Raw genomic sequence first — 25,374 nt, forward strand, 5'->3', positions numbered from 1 at the left:
ACTCACTAGCACCTGACCCTCCTCTCAAACTCCACTGCAGTGACGATGGATAATGAGTCATAGAGTCATAGACATGTACAACATGGAAACAGGCCTTTCAGCCTAACTTAACTATGCCACCAGAAATCCTAAACTAATTAGTCCCATGTGCCAGTATTTGGCCCATATCCCTCTTTCTGTTCATAGACCCATCCAGATGCCTTAAGGGCTCTGGCCCGAAACGTCGAATTTCTTGCTCCTTGGATGCTGCCTGACCTGCTGTGCTTTGACCAGCAACACATTCTCAGTAAATGATGCAACTATGCCAGCCTCCACCACTTCCTCTGGCACCACTCTGTGCATGAAAAATCTGCCCCTCAGATAATTTTAAAATCTTTCCCACTTTTACCTTAAACCTATGCCCTCTAGTTCTCAATTCCACTACTTTGGGGAAAAGACATTGGCTATTCACCCCAGACCTTGGAACAAGGCAGGATGGCAGAGAGCATTGATTGTTATGTCTGGGAAGGATGATGAGTTAGAAAAGAGATAGAAACTGGAGGCTACAAGTCAGAGAGAGAATTCTTATCTCAATTTGACCGACTGCTCTCTGGGAATGTGAGAGGGGCTAGAACAACTTTAATGCTTGGATGGACTATTAATTAGGGGATATTACAAAACACATTTACATTATACAGTAGGGCCTCGACTTACGAACTTAATCCGTTCCGGGACCCGGTTCGTGAACCAAAAACTTCGTGAACCGAATCATTTTTTCCCATTGTTCGGATAGCGTAAGAATGCATGGATGGCTGTTCACAGCACACGCGCCAAAGACGAACTGAATGAGATCACGCGGGGCCCAAGAGCTTTTGGGTTCAACAAGCACGTAGCAAAGCAGAACAATGAAACTACGTGGTCGCACACGGGCTTTTTGCAGTCATACCTTCGTTCATACCTTGAATTTCGTATGTATGTTGAAGCAAAATTTTACGTACAATCCTGTTCGTAAACCGATTTGTTCGTGAATGGGGTCGTTCGTATGTCGAGGTGCTAATGTATTTCTAATGGATATTATTGTATTCTTAGGTAGTGCACAGTACAGCCACGCTCCTGGACTTAAAGGGTTCATGCCACTGAGAGGAGCTTGAGCACTGTTATATCTGAGAGAATGTGCAAGGCAGGTGGTCAACATTGGATTTGAACTTTATGGAAAACTAAGGGTTGTTGAAAGGGAGCCGTCTGAATGAGCAAATTAATCTCTTCAGAGGAAGCTTTGACAACAATACAGATGGGAGCTCTAATTGTCTGCATATGGTTACATTGCAGTACCTGGTGCAGTAGGAAGGTTCCATGACATGGCATTCCACCTCTGTGGTCAACAACGGCAGGGATATACCTGAGGAAGAAAGGAAGAGAGATGGTCAATTCATGTACCAATACACCTCATGATGTTTCCTCAGATCAAACAATAGGAAGAAGTGGCTCTTTAGGAAATGAATCATGAATACCTTTTGTTGTTTGAACTTGGGCTCAGCATCAGCTGGCCTTTCTTTCAGGTAATGTTGCAAAAGTAGATACTTACTCGCCAGTAGCCTCCAGCTCACAGATTTCGAAGAAGACCAGCAAGTCATACTTGCCCTGGCATTGTCCTGCAGTGGGTCGGTTCATGCTGTTTAACTTGGTAGCTGGTACTGTTAAAAACAATATACCATTAGACTGGGCCACTGGGAGAAGCCTTGAGTGTGAACCCAAACTTTGTAGTTGGTTCTACAGTAAACTTCCAGCATTATCTGTTCCAAATCCTGATGCTGTACCAAATGGCAGATATCTAACATATTAGTATACTTCAAACTTCAGTTTGTGTCAGATTCAAATATCATCATGCAAAAATATTTTGCAAGGTGTGAACAACAACAGAACATGGCAAAGCATTGGAAGAAAAAAGTACAATTTAAAAAAAAATACACCTGAAGGATAGGAGAACAGGTTACAACTGAAGGACAGAATACATCCAGGGAACAGGACGCACCCAGAGGACAGGATACAGCTGGGGGCAGGGTATACCTGGGGGACAGGGTGCACCTGGGGGACATACCTGCAAGTCACTGCACATTTCATATAACAGGGCACGCAACTGTCAAAGCAGCCTATATTCATAAGTCCTTTTGTTAATGTATGAATGTGTGCAATATGAGAATCATTTGTAACTTGGCTGAGCTCTTCCACGTTTTTCTGACTTGTGTTCATGCTGCTACTACATGAATCCTTTTTGCAAGGTCTCCTTTCTTCTCTCAGAGGTGCTGCATCGATTGGGTTACAGTTCCAATGGTGATTGACACCATTAAGTCCTAAGACGGTGGAGGGCAGTATAGACTCTTATGGTTTAAGTGTTGTTCAAAATGACAAATTTATCCATTACAACATATGGGTGAATGTCAACCTTACGATTTAAGCCAATAGATTTTCAGAAGTTGCCCTAAACTAGGTGAAGAAATTCAGGAGGAAAAGGTAAACAGTTAAAACAGAGCCAGAGTAAACCAATAAGCATTAAAGTTAAAAACAAAAATGTGTAAGTGTGGAAGGAAATAGAAATAGATTTAATCTTGTCTATATTTAAGATTGTACTTAAATGTTTAATTCAGGCTTCGAGGGATAAATTCCAGTAATAAAGCTATTCCTGACATCTGAGCAGTTTTACTAATGATTTTTTGACAATGGTAGTGACATTTCCTTGGACTTTATGACAGTTTTATGGTTGAACACACTGGGCTAAAAGAGAGGAAGGCTGAAAGCTGAGCTTTCCTCTGATAATTCTGCCATGAAAGATCCACTTGAGATTAAATTAAAAACTCAATTTCCTCAATGAAATAAACACACAAAGCTACAAAAACACTGCAGACATGCAGAGGTGAGTTATGGGAAAAGATACAAAGCACATTGCAATGACAGAAATGGGCCAAGTGTGTGTTGTCTTAAAAATTGAGATTGTTCATAAAATAGAATGATTACCTTTTATTGTAAACTATATATTACTTTGGCTGGTATTCCAGATGGGATACCAAAGCCAGTCTCACCTCTTTCAATGTACTTCAAAAAGAAAGCATGACAGAATCTCATTGCCAATTAATCTTTGTTCTTTCATTTCCAGCATGTGAACTTTACCCCTCGGTTTTCCACTGAGGCTTTTCAACTTTAAAATAAAAATGAAGATTCCACAACCAGACTTTTGTATCATGAAAACTATCCAACAGTTCCACCAATCTTCAGTTTATTGAAATACTGCACACACTTGTCCACTTTTGTTTACATCGCTGAGCCAACTCACAAGGATCCAGGGCTAGGTAATGACACACGATTGTCACCCATGGAAAGTGGCTTTGAATTGGGTACAACACCAAAAGCAGCAAATGGACATAGAGATAATTACTCATAGACTAGTCTCTGGGAGCAGGTATGAGATTTCTGCATCAGGAAGAATGCAGGACGTAAGCTATTGATGTTCCACTGATATCACATTAATTTTCATTTAGCAATGAGGCAATGAGGGGGTGGAAAAATATATAACCAAGCGGAAAAAGCCATGGCCCCTGCAGAGTCATGATACAATGTCATACTGTCCTGGGGTAAACTATCCAATTGTACGATGCAGTGGAAGAAGAATTGGCAAAGCACTTGGGAGGTACTTTTCACCATCAAACACAGAGTGAGAGAATTTACTCAATTATATGTGGAGTGCGGCGGAGAATAAATCTCCAGTTGCACAGGGACTGGAAGGCGCTTATTTGAAGCAGGAAGTAAAATACCAAATGTATGGAAGTTGAAAGATGAATTGTCTTTTTTTCTCTGGGAATTTGAGGAAGGTGAATTGTTGATGGAGGATGAGGAAATTCCTTAATAAAATGCATGACAGGCTTTGGAAGTGAAATGTCCAGTTGTAACAGGGAGTGGGGTTGAAGCAAGCAATGAGTTGGTTGGGTTGAAATATCCAATCCTTATGGGGGTTATAGTCAAAAAAAGTGTGGTTCTGGAAAAGCACAACGTGTCAGGCAGTATCTGAGGATCAGGAGAGTCAACATTTCGAGTAAGAACTCTTCATAAGGTTTCAACATGATTCCTGATGAAGACCTTATGCTTGAATTCTCCTGCTTCTTAGACACTGTCTGACTGGCTGTGCTTTTCCAGCGCAACACTTTTCAACTCTGATTTCCGGCATCTGCAGTCTTCACTTTCTCCTTATGGGGGTTATACCAAATTGTTTGGAGATTGGAAGATGAATCAGCCAATTACATGTGGAGCTGAAAGCGGTGAAGTATCCAATGAAACAGACTTTCCATCAGAGTTCAGGATTACGAACCATGCATCTGGGCTTTCCTGACAGCGCAACCAGGGGAGGAAGGAAGGGGCAAGGGGTCATGTACGTTGTCCTCGGAGAGATAGGAAGTAGCGACGCTAGCCGCAGACATGGCGTGCATGGACAGCGAGTCCAGGAATGGGAGATTCAACCCATCAGGCATCAGGTGCTTAATCAAAACAATTGCTTTCTCATTCTCTGCCAGGTATGAAAGATGAAGAACAAACAAAAAAACAACAGAAATATGAAAATCACATGGATTCTGACAAGGAGAGGATAACTTATTAATTAATGAGGTATGTCGAGAAATATGTACAACAGATTAAAACAATAAACATGAACCTTCTAGTACCTAGACCTATTTCAGTATTAAAGGGATCTTCCGCCAAACACAAGCCCCCAGCTTTGCACCAGACATAAAAATAGTTACCCACACATCCGGAACAAGCTAATGTATCTCCACCCAACCCCAGTAACATCTGGATGAAGAACAACTTTCCACTGGCTGGAGAATCAGTAACTAGAGTCTTCATCATTAAGCTAAAACACAAAAGAATCAAGAGGGAATTTTTCTTTAAGCTGTTGCAATCTGCAATGCCCTGTCTGAAAGGGCTATATCCTTTCATTCCTGGTGAAGGGCTTACACCCGAAACATCGATTCTCCTGCTCCTCAGGTGCTGCCTGACCTGCTGTGCTGTTCCAGCACCACACTCTCGACCCTATATCCTAAAACGTTAAACAAAAATGGAAAAAGAAAAAGGACTGACACTAACTCAATGGATCTTTCAAAGGTCTACAATTGATACAATGAGTGGAATGGCCTCTTTTGAGCTCCATGATCCTAAGAGGTCATCATTAAATTCAAAAGTGAGACACTGTACCCATAAATGACCAGGAGCTTTCAAGCTCTTCTTCGAAGTATTTCTGTAACATACTCCTAACCCCCATCGATAAGGTTGTTTGTATTCTGTCTGGTCATTTGGTTAAAAAAAAATTCACTGCTACAATTGTGTTCTGAGTTCTTTGAGAATAAAGGAGCCCCATTACACAGTAACAGTTCCAGGTTAAAGAATCGTACCTTACAATGGATGTACATTTCTGTGAGTCTAGTGTAAGAAAACATCAGTGTACATTTGGCTTTGTTTTATTAGACCAATGCTGAGCACGTACACAAACTCTGGTTAAATAACTGCAGCATTTGAAACAAAAAGACTTGTATATAAACACACCTTTTTATTGCTGTTTGAATACATACCCTAAAGGTATAGCAGACATAGGAGGGAGTGGAACAATGATCATCAGGGGAGCTGATGATAATGAAGTACATGAAGAGCATGGTGAGTGGAATTTCAAGAGCCTGCAGTTCATTGTTATTGTATGACTAAGGTAGAGAGTTTGGTGTCAAAAACTGGAACTCAGATAATATAGAGAACTTGAGAATAATGGTTGATGCAGGGAGCAACACCACTGTCAGTAAAATATGGTCTGTTATGCTACCCTAGACATTAGCTGATGCAACATATACCACAAAGACTAGGTCCTTGTTGAGAAGGATGTCTTTAAGTTTATGAACAATACTAATTATTTACACTGTTGTAGTATCTCCAACTTAGTACAGGTTCGATGCTTGCTGACTATTACTGTAATTACTGCTACCGCTGCCACATTAATGGCTGTTGACAATGAGGTGGGCAGTTTGTACTGGAATGTCAAATGTCATGATGCCACCTGTCTTAAAGATACATTGCCTGTTTCCTCTGCAAAATACAGTAGTGACAATAGCTGTCAGGTTAGTGCAGAAAGATTAGCAAAAAAGTATTTACTGATGTAATGTGAGGAGATAAGGATGGTGAGGTGGGTGGAGGAACTTTAATACAGTCTGAAATGCCTAATGTCTCACATTGATATTATTAAGAAACTGTTTGCCTGTTTCTGAAATTCCTGACACACAGAAACTCATCTGCTAATTCACATACATTCTGTTGAGTGTAAACCATTGTCCTCATGCTTGTTTTCACATTTCCCCTCCTGTCCTGAAGGCTGTTGCTTTGGTTTAACATCACTGCACCAATTGCCCTCAGATGACTTGAGTACACAGCTATGTTTTGGGAACAGATCAGACAGGGTGTGAGATCTTTCTGGCCTGTGCAGTTCAAATACCACCGTTATCCATTGAGTCCCTGTGCCAAGTCCATGGATTATCTTAATGTGGTTTCAGAGCTTGTACTGACTGTATTTGTCTGTAGCAATGACAAGGCAACAATATGCCTCCCAACAACGCTTGCCTGAGCTGAGCTCATGGCTCCTCATTTCCTTAACATTGGGGGTGTCCCTTTCATAAAGTTGAGTGTTGGGCTGTTTTCCTGGTGGCTGTATTTTGTAGGTAAATCTCAGGAGGTGTGGAGTGGTGAGAGGAAATGGGTGTGATTGGGTGAGTGCTGAGTAATCAGGGCGAGCACTCCCATTCCTCTTAGCATCAGGGTGACAATTGCTGATCGCCTCTTCAAGTATGTTGGACCAATCCTGGCACCTCCCACCAGCTGATCACCAGCTACTTTAGCAGGGGGTTTAAAGATTGGATAGCTGCCTCTCATTTACTGCATTAGCTGGGCACTCAGGATTTCTGGTAGGCCATCTATAGCAATGATGACATATGTATTGTAGACATGAATTAGGTAAAGAATGTTGTATCTCAAGATTACTGCTTTGTTTGTTTCGCTATGAACTTCTATTCCTCCATATGGCTACGATGTACAGTTTGATACTTACATTCACTGAGATAAAGCATTGAGCAATTTTAAACCCCTTACCTGGCTTAGAAAGGGGCATCACTCGAGGGAACTGACGGCGAGATGGCCTCAAGGGGCTAGTTATAAAAAGAAAAAGACCAGGTGAATTCCCATCTAGGATACTTTGTGAAGAAAATCATTTAGTCAAAAACAGATCACTGAGCCAAGACTTTATCAGCACATGGTACCCTTAGGCAGATTCCCATTTTAGTTGAGAGATATAGAGTCTGACACTGAGTAAATGCAATTGTTTTTGTTTTACCTCCCTCCAGGGTAGCTGGGCATCATTCGCAAAGCTGGACTTTGTTGCCATACCTTAGTTATCTTGAAACCAAGTGCACCATTTCAGAAGAGCCAACCTTACCGTGGTCTGGTTTATATGGAGTTAAACATAGACTAGAGTGGGTGAGAATGGCAGGCTTTCTTCCCCAAGGACATCAGTGAACTAAACGGGGTTCTTGACAACAAAAGGTGATAGTTCACATGGGTACCAACACTGACACTAGCTTTATATTCCAGATTTATTCACTGAATTTAAATCGTACCAGCTACTGTAGTGGAATATGAGCCTGTGTCTTCAGAGGCTGGGCTTTCAGGTTACCAGACCAGTAACATTACCATGATCCCACTGTCTGTCCCAGAACTACAATTTCACTGGAAAGAAGTTTTCAGAGAACTGTGATGGGAGGGCTGGGGAGGTGGGTGTGCAAACCATACTGTTGCCAACAACTCCCTGGCCTCCAACAACTTCAGGCATCAGACAGGGTTTGCAGAGATCTCTTTCATCTCTGAGCTTCACATTAGGCAGGAAACCTGTCTCACCCAAATATCTGCCACTTCTTTCCTTTGATCATCAAGCAGCCAAAGACTGAACATCCCAAATACCAGGGTTAAAGCCATGATTATCCCTTCTTTCTTTGTCTGTTCTGTAACCACACAGCGTTGTTTGGAGGCATGACTATCCCACCAGCCCAGATGTCAAGGGGCAAACCGACAAAGTTGTCAGATCTGGATCATGATCGAATGGATAGGGAGGTGGAAAAGGTGCAGGAGAAACAAGGGTAGCTTCTCTGTCTGATTTGGAGGTGCCAGTGTTGGATTGGGGTGGACAAAGTTAAAAATCTAGTGTTATGTGATTTTTAACTTACTCTGTCTGGAATTTCTTCAGCTCAGGATGGGTTGGAATGCCATTTCAACCAGTCACTTTTAGCTGTGCATGAGTGATTCAGGGTTCATGTCAAAAGGATTTGTTTGTCTTTCTCAACAGGGACTTAGCAACCACAGCTGCCTGCAGGTGTTCCTGATTGGAATAATGGGACCAATTGTGTAGCAATGTGGTTTTAATTAATTTTTCCATTGTATTTAAGTTAATTTCTTCACAAATGCATTATTCTCTAGCAATAAGGTTGCGCTTGTGTATGTTATGTGTGTATGTTTTTGTGTACGCGTGTTTCTGTGTGCACATATGTTTTTGTGTGTGTGTGCGTGTTTTATTTATGTGTGTAGTTGTGACCTGCTCTCTCGGAGACACGTAAGTTAATGCCCCGCTGCCTTGAGAAGCTCACTTTCAGGACGTGGTGGATTCACCCTAGGATGAAGCTAATTTCTTTCACTGATTCCAACTTGTGAGTCACTTCAGTTAAGCAGTAAGGTTTGGGTGCCTTTCATAACTCGTTATTAGATGTTGCACACATAGGGTTGGAACAGGGAAGTGGGGGCTATGTCAAGACCCAATAACCTGAGTCCAGGGCCCTTTGGGTCCATTGTGCTCAGGTTGGGATGGGGTATCTACACTTGGGTTGGGGGGGGTTGGTGGGGCTGGAAGCAGCATTGTACCCTCCAACTCATTGGACGCAGTAGTCTTTATTGGGTCTGCATGTACACCCTCCTCTCTGGTATTACATTATTATTCTGTTAATTCAGATCCACTTCACATACCACAGTACAGAAGGATAAAGGTAAGAACAGAACCTCTGATAGCATTCCGCACTATGAAAAGTGAGACATTGATGCTGAGCTTCAAACAAAACAAAGGAACATTGTTCTTGAAGATAACAAGACCTATTGAAACATCTACCTGATAAGGTCCTTGCAGAGTGGTGGGAACGGGTGCTGCTGGTAGTGCCCAAACACCTCAAATACAATGGGTTGAGTCTTAATATACTCTATGAAGGACTTGGTTACTTCAACTGCAATCTGTAAAAAAACAAGTACAGCTTTCATCATATATATGTTTGTTTAACTGAGTTTTCAAGAGTTAATAAGTGATGCTTGACAGCACTGTTCGTAGAACCATTTAATCATGAATCATAGAGCCCCCGACAGCGTGGAAGCAGGCCATTCAGCCTATCAAGTCCAAAGCAACCCTCCGAAAAGCATCACATCCAGACCTGGCTCTCATCCCATCCCTGTAACCCTAATTTCCCAACGAATCCATCTAACCTGCACATCCCTGGACATTATAGGCAATTTACCATGGACAATCCATCTAACCTGCACATCTTTGGGACTGTGGGAGAAAACCAGGGCACCCAGAGGAAACCCAAGCAGACACAGGGAGAATTTGCAAACTCCATACAGATAGTTGCTCAAGGCTGGAATTGAAACTGGGCCCCTGGACGTGATGAGGCAGCAGTGCTAACCATCCAGCCACCATGTCAACTGTTGATGACATCTTCCATCACTTTATCGATCATTAAGAATAGAATGAATCAGAAATTGGATGGGGTTGATTTGTCCTGATTTTTGTGTACAGGACATAACTGGGCAATTTTTCACATTGTCAGGTAAGTACAAGTGTTGTAACTATACTGGAACAGCTTGGTAGGGGAGAGACAATTTCTGAAGCACATATCTTCAGTACTATTGCTGGGATGTTGGCCGGGCCCATAGCCTTTGCAGTATCCAGTGCCTCCAAATGTTTCTTGATATCAAGTGGAGTAAATCAAATTGTCTGATGACTGGCATCAGTGATGCTGGGGACCACTGGAGGAGGCTGAAGTGTACCATCCATTTGACACTTCTGGCTGAAGATTGCTGTGAAAGCTTCAGCCTTATCCTTTACACTGATGTGTTTGGCTCTTCCATCATTGAGGATGGGGATGTTTGTGGAGCCTCCTCCGGCGAATTGTTTAATTTACACCGTTATTCATGACTGGATCAGACAGGACATTAGAGTTTATATCTGATCCGCTGGTTGTGGGATCACTTAGCTCTATCAGTCACTTGCTATTTATGCTGCTTGGCACGCAAGTAGTCCTGAATGGTAGCTTCACCAGACTGGACCGCATTCTTAGGTATGTCTAGTGCTGCTCCCAGCATGTCCTCTTGTACTCTCCATTGAACCATTCTATAATACTTGAAGGAGGGTTGGGAGCTACATTGGTATATCTGTGCTGCATTGAAAGCTATCCAACACTGAAGAAGCAGCAGCTGGACCTGGGTTCACCTGCAAGCATGAATAAGGAATCTTGTCTCCACCTTGTCTCATCACTTGGGGTCACTACTGTTGCACAATACCATCTGGGGTTGGTCTTCCTGATCTCCTGGGAGCAGACGTTACCTGATTTATTTGCATCTATTTCCTTCTACCATGCCATCAGCATCAGTCCTACAATGTCCTGTCTACCATCTGGAACTTTCTGTCAAACTCTTGTACCTGGTTGTCACTCATGACTCATTTGGAAACCTCCTCAACTAAATTTTTTGACCAAGCCTTCAGCCACTAGCTTCGACTCTTCTTCCAATCTCCACTGAATCACATTTACTTTTAGATGGACATTAAAAGAGTTTTGGTCCAAGCACGCAATGCAATCATCACTCTGTCAATAATATCATTAATATGATGAAACCCCAAACTCTCAGAAACTGAAAACCTTACAAAAGACCTTTGGTACAGCCAGCAGTTAGACTGGGGATTGTATCTAGTTCTACATGATCACAATTCTACCCTCATTTGTGGTACTCACATTTTGGACATGGTAAAAACCAAGTGGGGGGCCTCGGCCTGTGTTTTTCAGTGGTTCTGTGGAAAACGCTTCTTCCTGGCGATGAATGAAACTGGAAAGGAGAGAAAAATCACAGTTTCACCTTTTTCATTGAAGGTTCTTTTCATTTATATTATCAGCCCTGAACAGAAACATCAGGCAATTCAGAATGACACAGGCTGCAATGCGTGGGTATTGGAATAGAGATGGTCTAGAGATGGCTTGAGAGATGGTGCAGGAGGGAGGGATTCAGATTTTTGGGACCTTGGGACCGGTTCTGGGGGATGTGGGACTATTACAAATTGGATGGTCTACATCTGGGCTGGACTGGAAACAATGCCCTTGGGGCTGCTTTTGCTAATGCTGTTGGGGAAGGTTTAAACTAATGTGGCAAGGGATGGGAACTAAATGAGGAGGTTAGTGGACAGTAAGGAGGTCGTAACTAAAACCTGTAAGGAACTAGTTCATGAAGTCAGCATGACTAAGGGGAAGAGTAGGCAGGGAGCAGTTGATGAATGCATAGGGACTGGTAGTCTGAGGTGCTTTTGTTTTAATGTGAGAAGTGTAGTAGGTAAGGCAAATGAACTTAGGGCTTGGATTAGTACCTGGGAGTATGATGTTATTGCTATTACTGAGACTTGGTTGAGGGAAGGGCATGACTGGCAACTAAATATCCCAGGATATCGGTGCTTCAGGCAGGTATGAGGTAAAGGGGTGGAGGAGTTACATTACTGGTCAGAGAGGATACCACAACTGTGCTGAAGGAAGGCACTATGGAGGACTCAAGCAATATGGACAGAGCTCAGAAATAGGAAGGCAGTAACAATGTTGGGGCTGTATGCAGGCCTCCCAACAGCAGACATGAGATAGAGTTACAAATATGTAAAGAGTTATGGAAAGATGTAGGAGCAACAGGATGGTTGTGATAGGAGATTTTAATTTCTAATTTTCCATTTAGCGTTAGAGGTCCAGATGGAGCAGAATCTGTAAGGAGCATCTAGGAGGGTTTTCTAGACCAGTATGCAAATAGGCTAACTCGAGAAGGGGCCATAGTGGACCTGGTATTGGGGAATGAACTCGGCCAGGTGATTCAAGTTTCAGTAGGGGATTACTTTGGGAATAGTGATCATAATTCCGCAAGTTTTAGAATACTCGTGGACAAAGATGAGAGTGGTCCTAAAGGAAGAGTGCTAAAATAGGGGAAGGCCAACTATACAAAACTTGGCAGGAGCTGGGGAATGTGGATTGGGAGCAGCTATCTAAAGGTAAATCTACATTTGGTATGGTGGGAGGCTTTTAAAGAGAGGTTGATTAGAGTGCAGGGCAGACATGTCCCTGTGAAAATGAGGGATAGAAATGGCAAGATTGGGGAACCATGGATGACAGGTGAAATTGTGAGACTAGCTAAGAGGAAAAAGGAAGCATACATAAGGTCTAGGTGACTGAAACAGCTGAAGCTTTGGAAGAATATCGGGAAAATAGGACCAATCTGAAATGAGGAATTAAGAAGACTGAAAGGGGTTTTGAAATATCTTTAGCAAACAGGGTTAAGGAAAATTCTAAAGCCTTTTATTTGTATATAAAAATCAAGAGGGTAACTAGAGAAAGGGTTGGCCCACTCAAGGACGAAGGAGGAAAGTTAAGCATACGGTCAGACAAAATGGGTGAGACTCTGAATAAGTAATTTGCATTGGTATTCACCAAGGAGAGGGACATGAAGAATGTTGTGATTAGGGAAAAATGTTTGATCACTCGAGGTCAAGTCGATATAAGGAGGGAGGAAGTGTTGGGTATTCTAAAAGGCATTAAGGTAGACAAGTCCCCAGGTCCAGATGAGATCTATCCCAGGTTACTGAGGAAAGCGAGACAGGAAATAGCTGGGACCTTAACAGATATCTTTGCAGCATCCTTGAACACACGTGAGGTCCTAGAGGACTAGAGAATTGCTAATGTTGTCCCCTTGTTTGAGAAGGGTAGCAGGAATAACCCAAATAAATATAGACTGGGGGGCCTGACGTAAGTGGTAGGGAAGCTGCTGGAGAAGGTACTGAGGGAAAGGATCTATTCCCATTGTAAAGAAAATGGGCTTATCAGTGATAGGCAACATGGTTTTGTGCAGTGAAGGTCATGTCTTACCAACTTAATAGAATTCTTTAAGGAAGTGACAAAGTTGATTGATGAGGGAAGGGCTGTAGATGTCATACACATGGACTTCAGTAAGGCTGATGGAGAAAGTGAAGTCGCATAGGATCCAGGGTGGATAGCTAAATGGACAGAGAACTGGCTGGGCAAGAGAGTAGTAGAGAAAGGGAGTTTCTTAATATGGAGAATTGTGACCAGCAGTGTTCCACAGGGATCCGTGTTGGGACCACATGACTTTGTGATCTTGAGGAAGGAACAGGTGGTCTGATTAGCAAGTTTGCAGATGACACTATGATTGGTGGAGTAGCAGATAGTGAAGGGGACTGTCAGAGAATACAGCAGAATATGGATAGTTTAGAGAGTTGGGCATAGAAATGGCAGATGGATTTCAATCCAAAATGTGAGGCGATGCATTTTGGAAGATCCCTTTCAAGAGTGAACCATACGGTAAATGGAAAAACCGTGGGAAAAACTGATGCATAGAGAGATCTGGGTGTTCAGTCCATTGTACCCTGAAGGTGGCCACATAGGTTGATAGAGTGGTCAAGAAGGCATATGGCATGCTTCTCTTCATCGGATGGGGTATTGAGTACAAGAGTTGGCAGGTCACATTACAGTTGTATAAGACATCAGTTTGGATATATTTGGAATACTGCCTACAATTCTGGTCACCACATTGCCGAAAGGATGTGGATCCTTTGAAGAGGGTGCAGAGGAGATTCACCAGGATGTCGCCTGGTATGGAGGTTGCTCGCTATAAAGAGAGGTTGAATGGATTAGGATTATTTTCATTATAAAGATAGAGGTTGTGGGGAGACCTGATTGAGATCTACAAAAAGGTGAGAGAGATAGACAGGGTGGATAGCGAGAAGCTTTTTCCCAGGGGAGGGGAGTCAATTACTAGGGGTCACAAGTTCAAGGCAAGGGGGAAAGTTTAAGGGAGTTAAGTGAGAGGGGCAAGTTCCTTACGCAGAGAGTGGTAGGTGCTTGGAATGCATTGCCAGCAGAGGTGGCAGAGGCGGGCACAATAGCGACATTTAAGATGGATCTAGACTGATACATGAATGCGCAGGGAGCAGAGGGATACAGATCCTTGGGAAATAGGTGACAGGTTTAGATAGAGGATCTGGAGTAGGCTTGGAGGGTCAAAGGGCCTGCTGTGCTGTAATTTTCTTTGTTCTTTGTTCTTTAGTTGGCCCACTGGATAACCTCTGAATACTGCCAACAGGATCACTTCCCACCCTTGCTGTACCCTGTGTGTTCTACAGTAATTCTGCTAGTCAGCTCACTGTCAAGAACCAACGCTAGGTCTGACTTGACCAAGGTCACTCAGAAACCAGAGACATTAACCAGCTTCCATAAAGGATGTGTGCAGCAAGGATATTTCAAAACTCATGGTTTCCATGGCTACAGTGATGTATATATTAATAACACATCCAGTATAGTCAGGTAAATCGATCTACACAAACTCAAATATTAAATAATCATGCTTTTCGGCAATATTTCAGAGATACATCTCTGATTCCACTGACACAGCCATGAGGAGATGGAACATTCCAGAATGAAAAAATCAGCAAAGCTGGCAAATGAGGCATACAGCACTTCAAAATGGAACTCCACTATGAGCAGTACATTCATTTCCCAGCATTACCGCATCTTCCCTCTGGGATGGTCTCTCCAGTTTTTGAAAGTACAGAGACCATTATGAGTTCTATTGACGTGGCAATGGGTCCATACAGCATGGATATAGAATGGCAATGGGCAACTTACTTGAACTGACAGAAGATATCAGCATATTCAGCCGAGATACTCGAGGCCTGTAGAACGGTCACTCTAAAAGTGAAGTTGCTGCCGATTTTGAGATGTTCTACAATTCCATCCATCTGTGTATCTACCGGGGATTTCTCTGGACTATCAGGCTCCTCCTGGGTTGCTGCAGAATGCAAAAAAAGGAAATCAATGGGCACTCCCCGAAAGGCAGAGCCACATCTAAGTTTCAAGAGGGGTGGGGGGGAGGGGTGCTGTTTGGACTGAGTTGAAATGATTAAACTCAGTCCTACCCAAATTGGCTCAGTGTTTAGCACTTTTGCCTCACAGTGCCAGGGACCTGGATTTGAATCCAGCCTCAGGGGACTGTCTGTGTGGAGTGTGCACATTCTCCCTGTGTCTGCTTGGGTTTCTTTCCACAATCCAAAGATGTGCAGATTAGGCGAATTGGCCATGCTAAATTTCCCATAGTGTACAGGAAGGTGATTTTATAAACTTCATGATTTTATAAACCTATATAAGGTCACCACTCAGCCTCCGACACTCCAGGGAAAACAACCCCAGCCTATTCAACCTCTCCCTATAGTTCAAACCTCCAACCCTGGCAACACCCTTGTAAATCTTTTCTGAACTCTTTCAAGTTTCAGAACATCCTTCAGATAGGAAGGAGACCAGAATTGCACACAATATTCCAACAGTGGCCTAACCAATGTCCTGTACAGCTGCAACATGATCTCCCAACTCCTACACTCAATACTCTGACCAATAAAGGAAAGCATGTCAAACACTTTCTTCACTCTCCTATCTACCTACAACTCCACTTTCAGAGACCTATGAACCTGTACTCCAAGATCTCTTTGTTCAGCAACACTCTCTAGGACCTTACCATTAAGTCTATAAGTCCTGCTAAGATTTGCTTTCCCAAAATGCAGCACCTCTCACTTATCTAAATTAAACTCCATCTGCCACTCCTCAGCACATTGGCCTATTTGATCAAGATCCCATTGTAATCTGAAGTAATCGTCTTCGCTGTCCACTACACCTCCAATTTTGCTGTCACCTTCAAACGTACTCACAATACCTCCTATGCTCTCATCCAAATCATTTATGTAAATGACAAAAAGCTGTTGACCCAGCACTGTGGCACTCTATTGGTCACAGGCCTCCAGTTTGAAAAGTAATCCCCCCCTCCCCACCACAACCAACTTCTGTCTTCTAACTTTGAGCCAGTTCTGTATCCAAATGGATAGTTCTCCCTGTATTCCATGATATCTCAACTTCCTAATGAGTCTCCCATGGGAAACCAAGTCGAACGCCTTACTGAAGTCCATATAGATCACGTCCATTGTTCTACCTTCATCAATCCTCTTTGTTACTTATTCAAAAACTCAATCAGGTTTGTGAGACATGATTTCCCATGCACAAAGCCATGTTGACTATCCCTAATCAGCCCTTGTCTTTCCAAATACACGTACATCCTGTTCCTCAGGATTCCCTCCAACAACTTGTCCATCACTGACATCAGGCTCACTGGTCTATAGTTCCCTGGTTTGTCCTTATCATCCTTTGTAAACAGTGGCACCACATTAGCCAACCTCCAGTCTTCCGGCACCTCACCTGTGACTATCGATTATACAAATATCTCAGCAAGAGGCCCAGCAATCACTTCTCTAGCTTCCTACAGAGTTCTGGGGTGCACCTGATCATGTCCTGGGGATTTATCCACTTTTATGTGTTTCAAGACATCCAGCACTTCACCTTCTGTAATATGGACAGTTTTCTATATATCACCATCTATTTCCCTACATTCTATATTTTCCATGTCCTTTTCCACAGTGAACACTGATTCAAAGTACTCATTTTGTATCTCCCCCATCTCCTGCGGCTCCACACAAAGGCTGCCTTGCTGATCTTTGAGAGGCCCTATTCTCTCCCTAGTTACCCTTTTGTCCTTAATGTATTTGTAGAAACACTTTGGATTCTCCTTAATTCTATTTGCCAAAGCTATCTCATGTCCCCTTCTTGCTCTCCCGATTTCCCTCTTAAGTATACTCCTACTTCCTTTATACTCTTCTAAGAATTCATTTGATCTATCCTCTCTATACCTGACATATGCTTCCTTCTTTTTCGTAACCAAACTCTCAATTTCTTTAGTCATCCAGCATTCCCTATACCTACCAGCCTTTTCTTTCACCATGACAGGAATATACTTTCTCTGGATTCTCGTTATCTCATTTCTGAAGGCTTCCCATTTTCCATTCGTCCCTTTACCTGCAAACACTTGCCCCCAATCAGCTTTCGAAAGTTCTTGCCCAATACCATCAAAATTGGCCTTCCTTCAATTTAGAACTAAACTTTTAGATTTGATCTATCCTTTTCCATCACTATTTTAAAACGAATAGAATTATGGTCGCTGGCCCCAAAGTGCTCCCCCACTGACACCTCAGTCACCTGCCCTGCCTTATTTCCCAAGAGTAGATCCAGTTTTGCATCTTTTCTAATAGGTGCATCCACATACTGAATCAGAAAATTTTCTTGTACATACTGAACAAATTCCTCTCCATCTAAAACTTTAACACTATGGCAGTCCCAGTCTATGTTTGGAAAGTTAAAATCCCCGAGCATAACTACTCTATTATTCTTACAGATAGCTGAGATCTCCTTACAAGATTGTTTCTTAATTTCCCTCTGACTATTGGGGGGTCTATAATACAATCCCAATAAGGTGATCATCCCTTTCTTATTTCTCAGTTCCACCCAAATAACTTCCCTGGATGTATTTCCAGGAATATTATCCTTCAGTACATCTGTATTGCTATCCCTTATCAAAAATGCCACTTCCCCTTCTCTCTTGCCTCCCTTTCTATCCTTCCTGTAGCATTTGTATCCTGGAACATTTAGCTGCCAGTCCTGCCCATCCCTGAGCCATGTTTCTGTAATTGCTACAATATCCGAATATCATGTTCCTAACCATGCCCTGAGTTCATTTGCCTTCCCTGTTAGGCCCCTTGCATTGAAATAAATGCAGTTTAATTGTTTAGTCGTACGCTGTTCTCTGCTTTGTCCCTGCCTGCCCTGATTGTTTGAATCACTTCTTTTATCAACTATACCAGTCTCAGATTGATCTCTTTTCTCACTATCTCCCTGGGTCCCACCCCCTCCCCAAGTTAGTAGTTTAAACTCTCCCGAGCAGCTCTAGCAAATCTCCCTGTCAGTATATTAGTCCCCTTCCAATTCAGGTGCAATCCATCCTTCTTGTACAGGTCACTTCTACCCAATAAGAGATTCCAATGATCCAAAAATGTGAATCCTTCTCCCATACACAAGCCCCTCAGCCATGCATTCATCTGCTCTAACCTCCTATTCCTACCCTCACTAGCTTGCAGCACGGTGAGTAATCCATAATCCAGATATTATTACTCTCTGGATTTCCTTTTTAAATCCCTTCCAAACTCTCTTTTTCTCCCTTCAGAATCTCTTCTTTTTCCTTTCCTATATCATTGGTTCCAATGTGGCCAATGACCTCCTGCTGGTCCCTCTCCCCCTTGAGAACATTTTGCATCCTCTCTGAGACATCCTTAACTTGGGAGGCAACACACCATTCTGATTTTTTGCTACTGGCTACAGATATGTCGGTCTGTGCCTCAGACTGGAGAGTCCCCTAACACAATTGATCCCTTGGATCCCGACGTACCTCTCATTGCATTAGAGCCAGTCTTGATACCAGAAATCTGGCTGTTTGTGCTACATTCCCCTGAGAATCCATCACCCCCTAAATTTTCCAAAACAGCATACCTGTTTGAAATGGGGATAAACACAGAAGGCTGCTACACTATCTGCCTACCTCTCTTACCTTTCCTGAAGTTAACTCATCTATGTGACTATATCTGCAACTTTTCTGCCTTCCAATAACTGCTATCCATCAGATCCCCTTGCTCTTGTAAATTCCTCATTGCCTATAACTGTCTCTCTAACCGATCCATTCAATATGATAGGATTCGCAACCAATGGCATTTATTGCAGATATAATCCTCAGTAACACTCCCTAAACTCCCACATCAGACAAGAAGAGCACATCACTCTACTAAAGGACACTTTTGCTTCTTCAAGCTACAGACCCAGAAAATGGCACTGTCTTATTCCTCTACAAAATACTGCTCCAGGCTAACATAATACTTATGGCTTATATTTTAAGTTTAATCAAGAGACATATCTCAAAAAGCATATAATCAAGAAAGAACCCACTCTACTCACTACTGCAGACTTACTGTAAGGCATCACTTAAAAATCTTCACTTATCTGTTTCTGTGCTGTGGCCTCTCCCAAACAGGTTCCTCCAAGATTAGTTGTGAATTTCACTGTTTGTTAATTTTCCCAGATGCACTCTGAGGTCCAGCAATACATGAATTCAAACAGCAAAGGCAGTAATTGCGCAGGTTCACGACTGTGTCCATTAGCAGTGTGGATTTCTTTCTCTCTCTCTCTCTCTCTCTCTCTCTTTCCTCTGCACAGACCATGTGCTGCCTTTGTCTGTTCCTCTCCCTTTTCAAAATGTTGTTGCTTTGATATTTTTTCTCCAAAGTTCCAAAACAATGCAACAGCATATAAAACAGTAATTGTTGCTCCCAGAATTTGAGGAAATCACCTCCAACCCTCATTGAGATGTACAGCACAGAATCAGACCTGTCCATAAAGCTATCCTAAATTAATCTAGTCCCATTTGCCAGCATTTGGCCCATATCCCTCTAAACTCTTCCTATTCATATACTCATCCAGATGCCTTTCAAATGCTGTAGTTGTACCCACCTCCATCACTTCCTCTGGCAGCTCATTCCATACAAGCACCATCCACTGTGTGAAAATGTTGCCCGTTAGGTCCCTTTTAAATCTTTCCCCTCTCACCCTAAACCTTTACCCTCTATTTCTAGACTCCCCAACCCCAGGGAAAAGACTTTGTCTATTTAACCTATCCATGCCCTTCATGATTCTATAAACCTCTGTAAGCTCCAGTCTCTCCCTATAGCTCAAACCCTCCAACCATGGCAACATCCATTTATACAGGACAAAGCAGATTCTGTGCGTCCTCACTAACATCTACCCTACCCCTGACATTTTGACTTTCTCTTCCCAGATTTGACAACTTCAAGATTCTCGGTGGAAATGAGAGTTAGTTGTTTGAAAGAGATTGGTACGATTTTGGATTTCAAGTTCACAATCAATTGTTTTCTGTAAGTTATTGCTGAATATGCTTCCCTTGTCCTTTCAGGCGCTACAAACCAGATCATACTGCTTCACTGAATAAAATAAAACATATCTTGTCATCAGGGTTCTAAAAACTTTGTTTTAAAAGTCAGGAACTAATTGATGATGAAAATTTTTCGAAGAACTTTTAGATAAGAGAGTCAGACAATCCCAGGGTCAGCTGCTGATTTATACTGAGTTGACTGAAATTTGGTTAAATCTGTATTGTCATGTTTTATATTATCTCCAAAATCAAATTTACCCTTGAGGGATAGAAGGAGTGTGGAAACACAACACTGATTTTTCTATCCCAGGGATGTTTTAATTGTGATGAAACTACAGCTTTGAGAGCGGTATTTTGTCCTTTTTTTTTAAAGAGAGCTTTTAAGGCAGAATTTCGAGCAGTCTGTGCAGAACTACGAGTGTAGGCCTTGGGTTTTTATTTAAAATTTGGAACATTAGAAGTAGCCTGAATGGATGGGTCAAGCTCGCACAGAACCAGGATTTTTAGTCTGAGCTTTTAGCAGTTATTACTGGGGTCTCAGCAGGGTTTGGATGCTGCAGTCCATCTCTCCCTGCGACACTCTCTGAGTTTCCTCTTGGTATTTTCCTGCTACTGGAGTTGAATGTGAGATAATCTATTTTTCTGAATTTGCCTTTTGCCAAGACTGTGTTTATCAGATGCTCCTATACTGGAACAGTTAATTATTAACTTTTACTGTATCTATTGTTTTGTTAAGCATTTCATGAGAATTACATCTAGGCCAATTTTTTTTGGTATGTTTTACATATAGTGTATGATAAATTAGGTTTTACATAATATCAAGTAGTTTGACCAATCTAATTGCAACTGGAATGAAACACCTTACATTTACCTTTAAAATAGTAAATGTTAGGGTCTTGGCTACCTTCTAATACACTTTGAGGAGGTTTGGTCGAGTCCATAACACAATTGCTTATTCTGTCTCACCATTTTAACTGACTTATTTCCTCAGTGCAAATTGCTGGGATCAAGCAGTAACATTGTTCGAATGCTCTTAAACAAATGTTTTCTTCTCCAATTAGCTCTTGAACTCTGAAGCACAGATCTTTCTATTCCAGTTATTCGTGTTAATTCTGATTCAAACTGGGTTAGAAAATGTGCTGCCACTGGTTTCGATGGGACAGTGCATACCTGCGCAGGTATTGTTGTTGACCTCATCAGCCGAGGGACCTGAATCACTCGATTGGCCCTGTCCTTCCACAATCCGCAGCTCCTCCTGTGATGTGCCAGAGCGAGACATTCCAGCTGTACAACAATCTGACTGAAACTGAACAGAGTGATCACAGAGTGAACTTCACACACAAAGAGGTCTTCTTCTTTCAAATCCTTATTTGTAGATCTGGTTTGTGATCCCTAGCATCCCAGTGAACGAACGTTGTTACAACAGACCATCTGGACAGCAGAAATTTGAGCAGGAGTGGGCCATTCAGTCTCTCTAGTCTGTTTCATTATTCAATGACATCACAGCTCATTGTCCACCCCTGCGCCATTTTCCTGCATCATTCCCCATTCTTTGATGTTTTTAGTGCATGGTAATCCATCAAACACAGTCTTAAAGAACAAACAAATGAACAAGAACAAAAGGGAAGTACAGCACAGGAACAGGCTCTTCAGCCCTCCAAGCTTGTGCTGATCATCATGCCCTAACTAAACTTTAACAAACCTTCTTTCCTTATTCAGTCTGTATCCCTCTATTATCTCCCTATTCATGTAACCATCCAGATGCCTCTTAAATGTCACCAACGTGCCTGCTTCCACCACCTCTTCAGGCAGTGCATTCCAAGCTCCTCCCACTCTCTGCATGAAAAACTTTCCTCAAACATCTCCCTTAAACTTTCCCCCTTCTCCCCTTGAACCTATGCCCCCTTGTATTTGAAACTTCAAACCTAGGAAAAAGCTTCTGACTATCCACCTATCTCTGCCTCTCCTAATTTGTAGTCCTTTATCAGGTTTGCTCTCAGCCACCATCTTTCCAGTGAAAACAATCCGAGTCTTTTTAACCTTTCCCCGCAGCCAATGCCCTTGAGACCAGGCAACATCCTGGTGAACCTTTTCTGCATTCTCTCCTAAGCTTCCACATCTTTCTGGAAGTGTGGCGACTAAAAACATACTCAATTACTGAGCCTCCATAGGTCTCCCAGGAAATTCCAAAGATTGATCAATCTCTGAGGGAAGAAATTCTTCCTCACCTTATCAATAAATCTCAAGAGAAACCTTTTATTCTGAGGCTGTCTCAGATTCTAGACTGCCACTCCAAGCTTGGACAACCTCCTTCTCACATCTACTCGGTGAAAACTTTTGAAGTACATTTGAATTGAGATCACATCTCACACTTCTAAATTCCAGAGAATATAGATCAGTCTACTTAATCTTTCCCCATCAGACAATCCTTTTCTCAGGAGATAATTTGGTGAACCCTCAATCTTAAGAAAACATGCAATCATAGGATCGAGACCAGCATTTATTGCCCACCTCTCATTGCCCAGAAGGAAGTTCAGAGTCTCAACTTTGCTGTGGGTCTGGAGTCACATGTAGGCCAGAGTGAATAAGGATGGCAGTTTCCGCCTCTAAAGGAGATCAGTAAACCAGATGGGTTTTTCCAATAATTGACAATGATTTTGTGGCTATCATGAGACCATTAATTCCAGAATTCCATATTCTTATACTAAAGTGAGAGATCTCTTTGGTAAAACCAAAATAAATCAAAATATGATCTATCAAACCAGGTTTCAATTGGGGATCTGACTTGTCCAATAATAACATCAGCTGGGATCATAACACTCCCATGTATTTGTGGCCTGCTTTCTGTGGAATTAAAACCTTAGCTTCTCATTAAACTACATCACTCAATCAAAATTAATGTAAAATTCTATCATACAATGGTCCCTCTTAAGGCTTATTTACAAGATTATGAATTATACCTTTATCATTGTACAATGCTAGATACAAACGGGAGAAAGTGAGGACTGCAGATGCTGGAGATAAGAGTTGAGAGTGCGGTGCTAGAAAAGCCCAGCTGGTCAGGCAGTATCCAACGAGCAGGAGAGTCAACGTTTCGGGCATAAGCCCTTTATCAGGATGAAGGGCTTATGCCTGAAATGTCAATTCTCCTGCTCCTCGGATACTGCCTAATGGGTTGTACTTTTCCAGCATCACACTCTCGAATAGATACGAATGGCCTATTCCTAAGTACACTGATCTACAATACCAGTCCGCATGTATTCTAAGAGTTCATCCTTCACAACATAAGAGCTAATTGGTCCATTAACTGGTCTAAATATAGTTTGAAATACCCCTAGATTACTGTCTTACCCCTGTTTCATGCACCTTTAATTTCCCGATTTCTACTTTATACATGACCACTGCTGTTTGGTATTTAAATCAAGTCCCTCCAAAAATTTCTGCCCCTTACTGTTCTTTAGTTCCACCCAAACTGATTCCACGCCTTGAATTTTAGGACAACAGTCATTTCTCAATACAGTACTAAAATGCCCTCTTTAAAAAAGCAAATTACTCCATTGCCTTCCCCTGACTTCCTGTCATTCTGAATGTCGTGTACCCTTGGATATTCAGATCCCATCTTTGGGTTTCTTATTGGCTATCAGGTCACGCATATGAATTTCAGTCTGAGCTGAAAATCATCTGTTTTATTGAAAACACATTCAGATACAGAGCCTTTAATTTTTTTTTCACTGTTTTGTAAACTCTGGCCCTATCTGAGGCACAGTCTTGAGTTTGCAATTACCAGTCCTTCTTGCCATACTCCAATTAACATTATCTTTATTGCTACCTCAATCTATTTCCTTGTCATGTCATTCCAGCTGATTCAATTTTTGCCAATGGATCTCTTGTCCCCTTTACTGAAGTTAAAACATTCAGTGTTCCTTAGTTATACAACTCATTAGAACACAGATCTCAGCATATTAGAGATGAAATATATTTTAATATTACAGCCTTGCTCTGCTTCCCAGAGTCCCATCAAGCCAAATGCCCTCAGCATATGAAACACAAATCAAGTTTGTGTTGATACACAGAGTTTTAGTAGATTGCTTTTTCTTCCACCTCAATTTTCTAGTGAGCACATTTGAACAGGGTTCAATAGATGGCAATGGGAAAGACAAAGACTGCTATAAGCAATACCTTCTCAAAATGCTGGTCATCAAAGGAGATCTTGGCAGTTCCTGATTGTCGAACACCAGAACCATAATCTGGAGCTTCCTCGTCAGCTACAAATAGACACAACAAAAGAATATCATGCAACAAAATAAACATACAGATAACGATTGCAGAATCAGACAATCCACACAGATTCTCAGACCACAAAAGGGAACCATTCAGCCCACAGTGTCTGTGCTAGTTTGTTGAAAGGTTCATCCAATTAATTTCCCATTTCTCCCACCTGCTCCTTACTCTACCACAGAATTATTCAACTGCAAGTGATATTCATTTGTTCTGTTTATCAAATAAAAGACAGTGTCTGACCCACTGTCCCAGTCAGTCCCAGAGTGTGTAAGGACAGTGTCTGACCCACTGTCCCAGTCAGTCCCAGAGTGTGAAAGGACAGTGTCTGACCCACTGTCCCAGCCAGTCCCAGAGTATGAAAGGACAGTGTCTGACCCACGGTCCCAGTCAGTCCCAGTGTGTGAAAGGACAGTGTCTGACACACTGTCCCAGTCAGCACCAGAGTGAGAAAGGACAGTGTACGACCCACTGTCCCAGTCAGTCCCAGAGTGTGAAAGGATAGTGTCTGACCCACTGTCCCAGTCAGTCCCAGAGTGAGAAAGGACAGTGTCTGACCCACTGTCCCAGTCAGTCCCAGAGCATGAAAGGATAGTGTCTGACCCACTGTCCCAGTCAGTCCCAGGGTGTGAAAGGATAGTGTCTGACCCACTGTCCCAGTCAGTCCCAGAGTGAGAAAGGACAGTGTCTGACCCACTGTCCCAGTCAGTCCCAGAGCATGAAAGGATAGTGTCTGACCCACTGTCCCAGTCAGTCCCAGGGTGTGAAAGGACAGTGTCTGACCCACTGTCCCAGTCAGTCCCAGAGTGTTAAAGGTCAGTGTCTGACCCAATG

At 42.4% G+C, this 25,374-nt stretch overlaps 1 protein-coding gene across 18 annotated transcripts in view; it reads right to left on the bottom strand.

Annotated features, from left to right (window-relative positions):
• Window positions 1-25,374, bottom strand: part of kif1aa (kinesin family member 1Aa) — a 299,164-nt gene that overhangs the window by 49,319 nt on the left and 224,471 nt on the right. For 17 of the 18 annotated variants that reach the window (XM_060834323.1, XM_060834317.1, XM_060834321.1 and 14 more), the window contains 8 exons: window positions 24,442-24,527; window positions 21,433-21,568; window positions 15,021-15,183; window positions 11,091-11,181; window positions 9,200-9,318; window positions 7,144-7,199; window positions 1,565-1,673; window positions 1,312-1,378 (listed from right to left, as the gene is read on the bottom strand). In XM_060834323.1, the coding sequence (XP_060690306.1) occupies window positions 1,312-1,378; window positions 1,565-1,673; window positions 7,144-7,199; window positions 9,200-9,318; window positions 11,091-11,181; window positions 15,021-15,183; window positions 21,433-21,568; window positions 24,442-24,527 (827 nt within the window). Of the gene's footprint in view, window positions 1-1,311; window positions 1,379-1,564; window positions 1,674-7,143; window positions 7,200-9,199; window positions 9,319-11,090; window positions 11,182-15,020; window positions 15,217-21,432; window positions 21,569-24,441; window positions 24,528-25,374 lie in introns of all 18 variants that reach the window. The other variant, XM_060834315.1, reaches the window with a different exon arrangement.

This window comes from Hemiscyllium ocellatum, chromosome 13 (assembly GCF_020745735.1).
Source record: "Hemiscyllium ocellatum isolate sHemOce1 chromosome 13, sHemOce1.pat.X.cur, whole genome shotgun sequence".
NCBI classification, from domain to species: Eukaryota; Metazoa; Chordata; class Chondrichthyes; order Orectolobiformes; family Hemiscylliidae; genus Hemiscyllium; species Hemiscyllium ocellatum.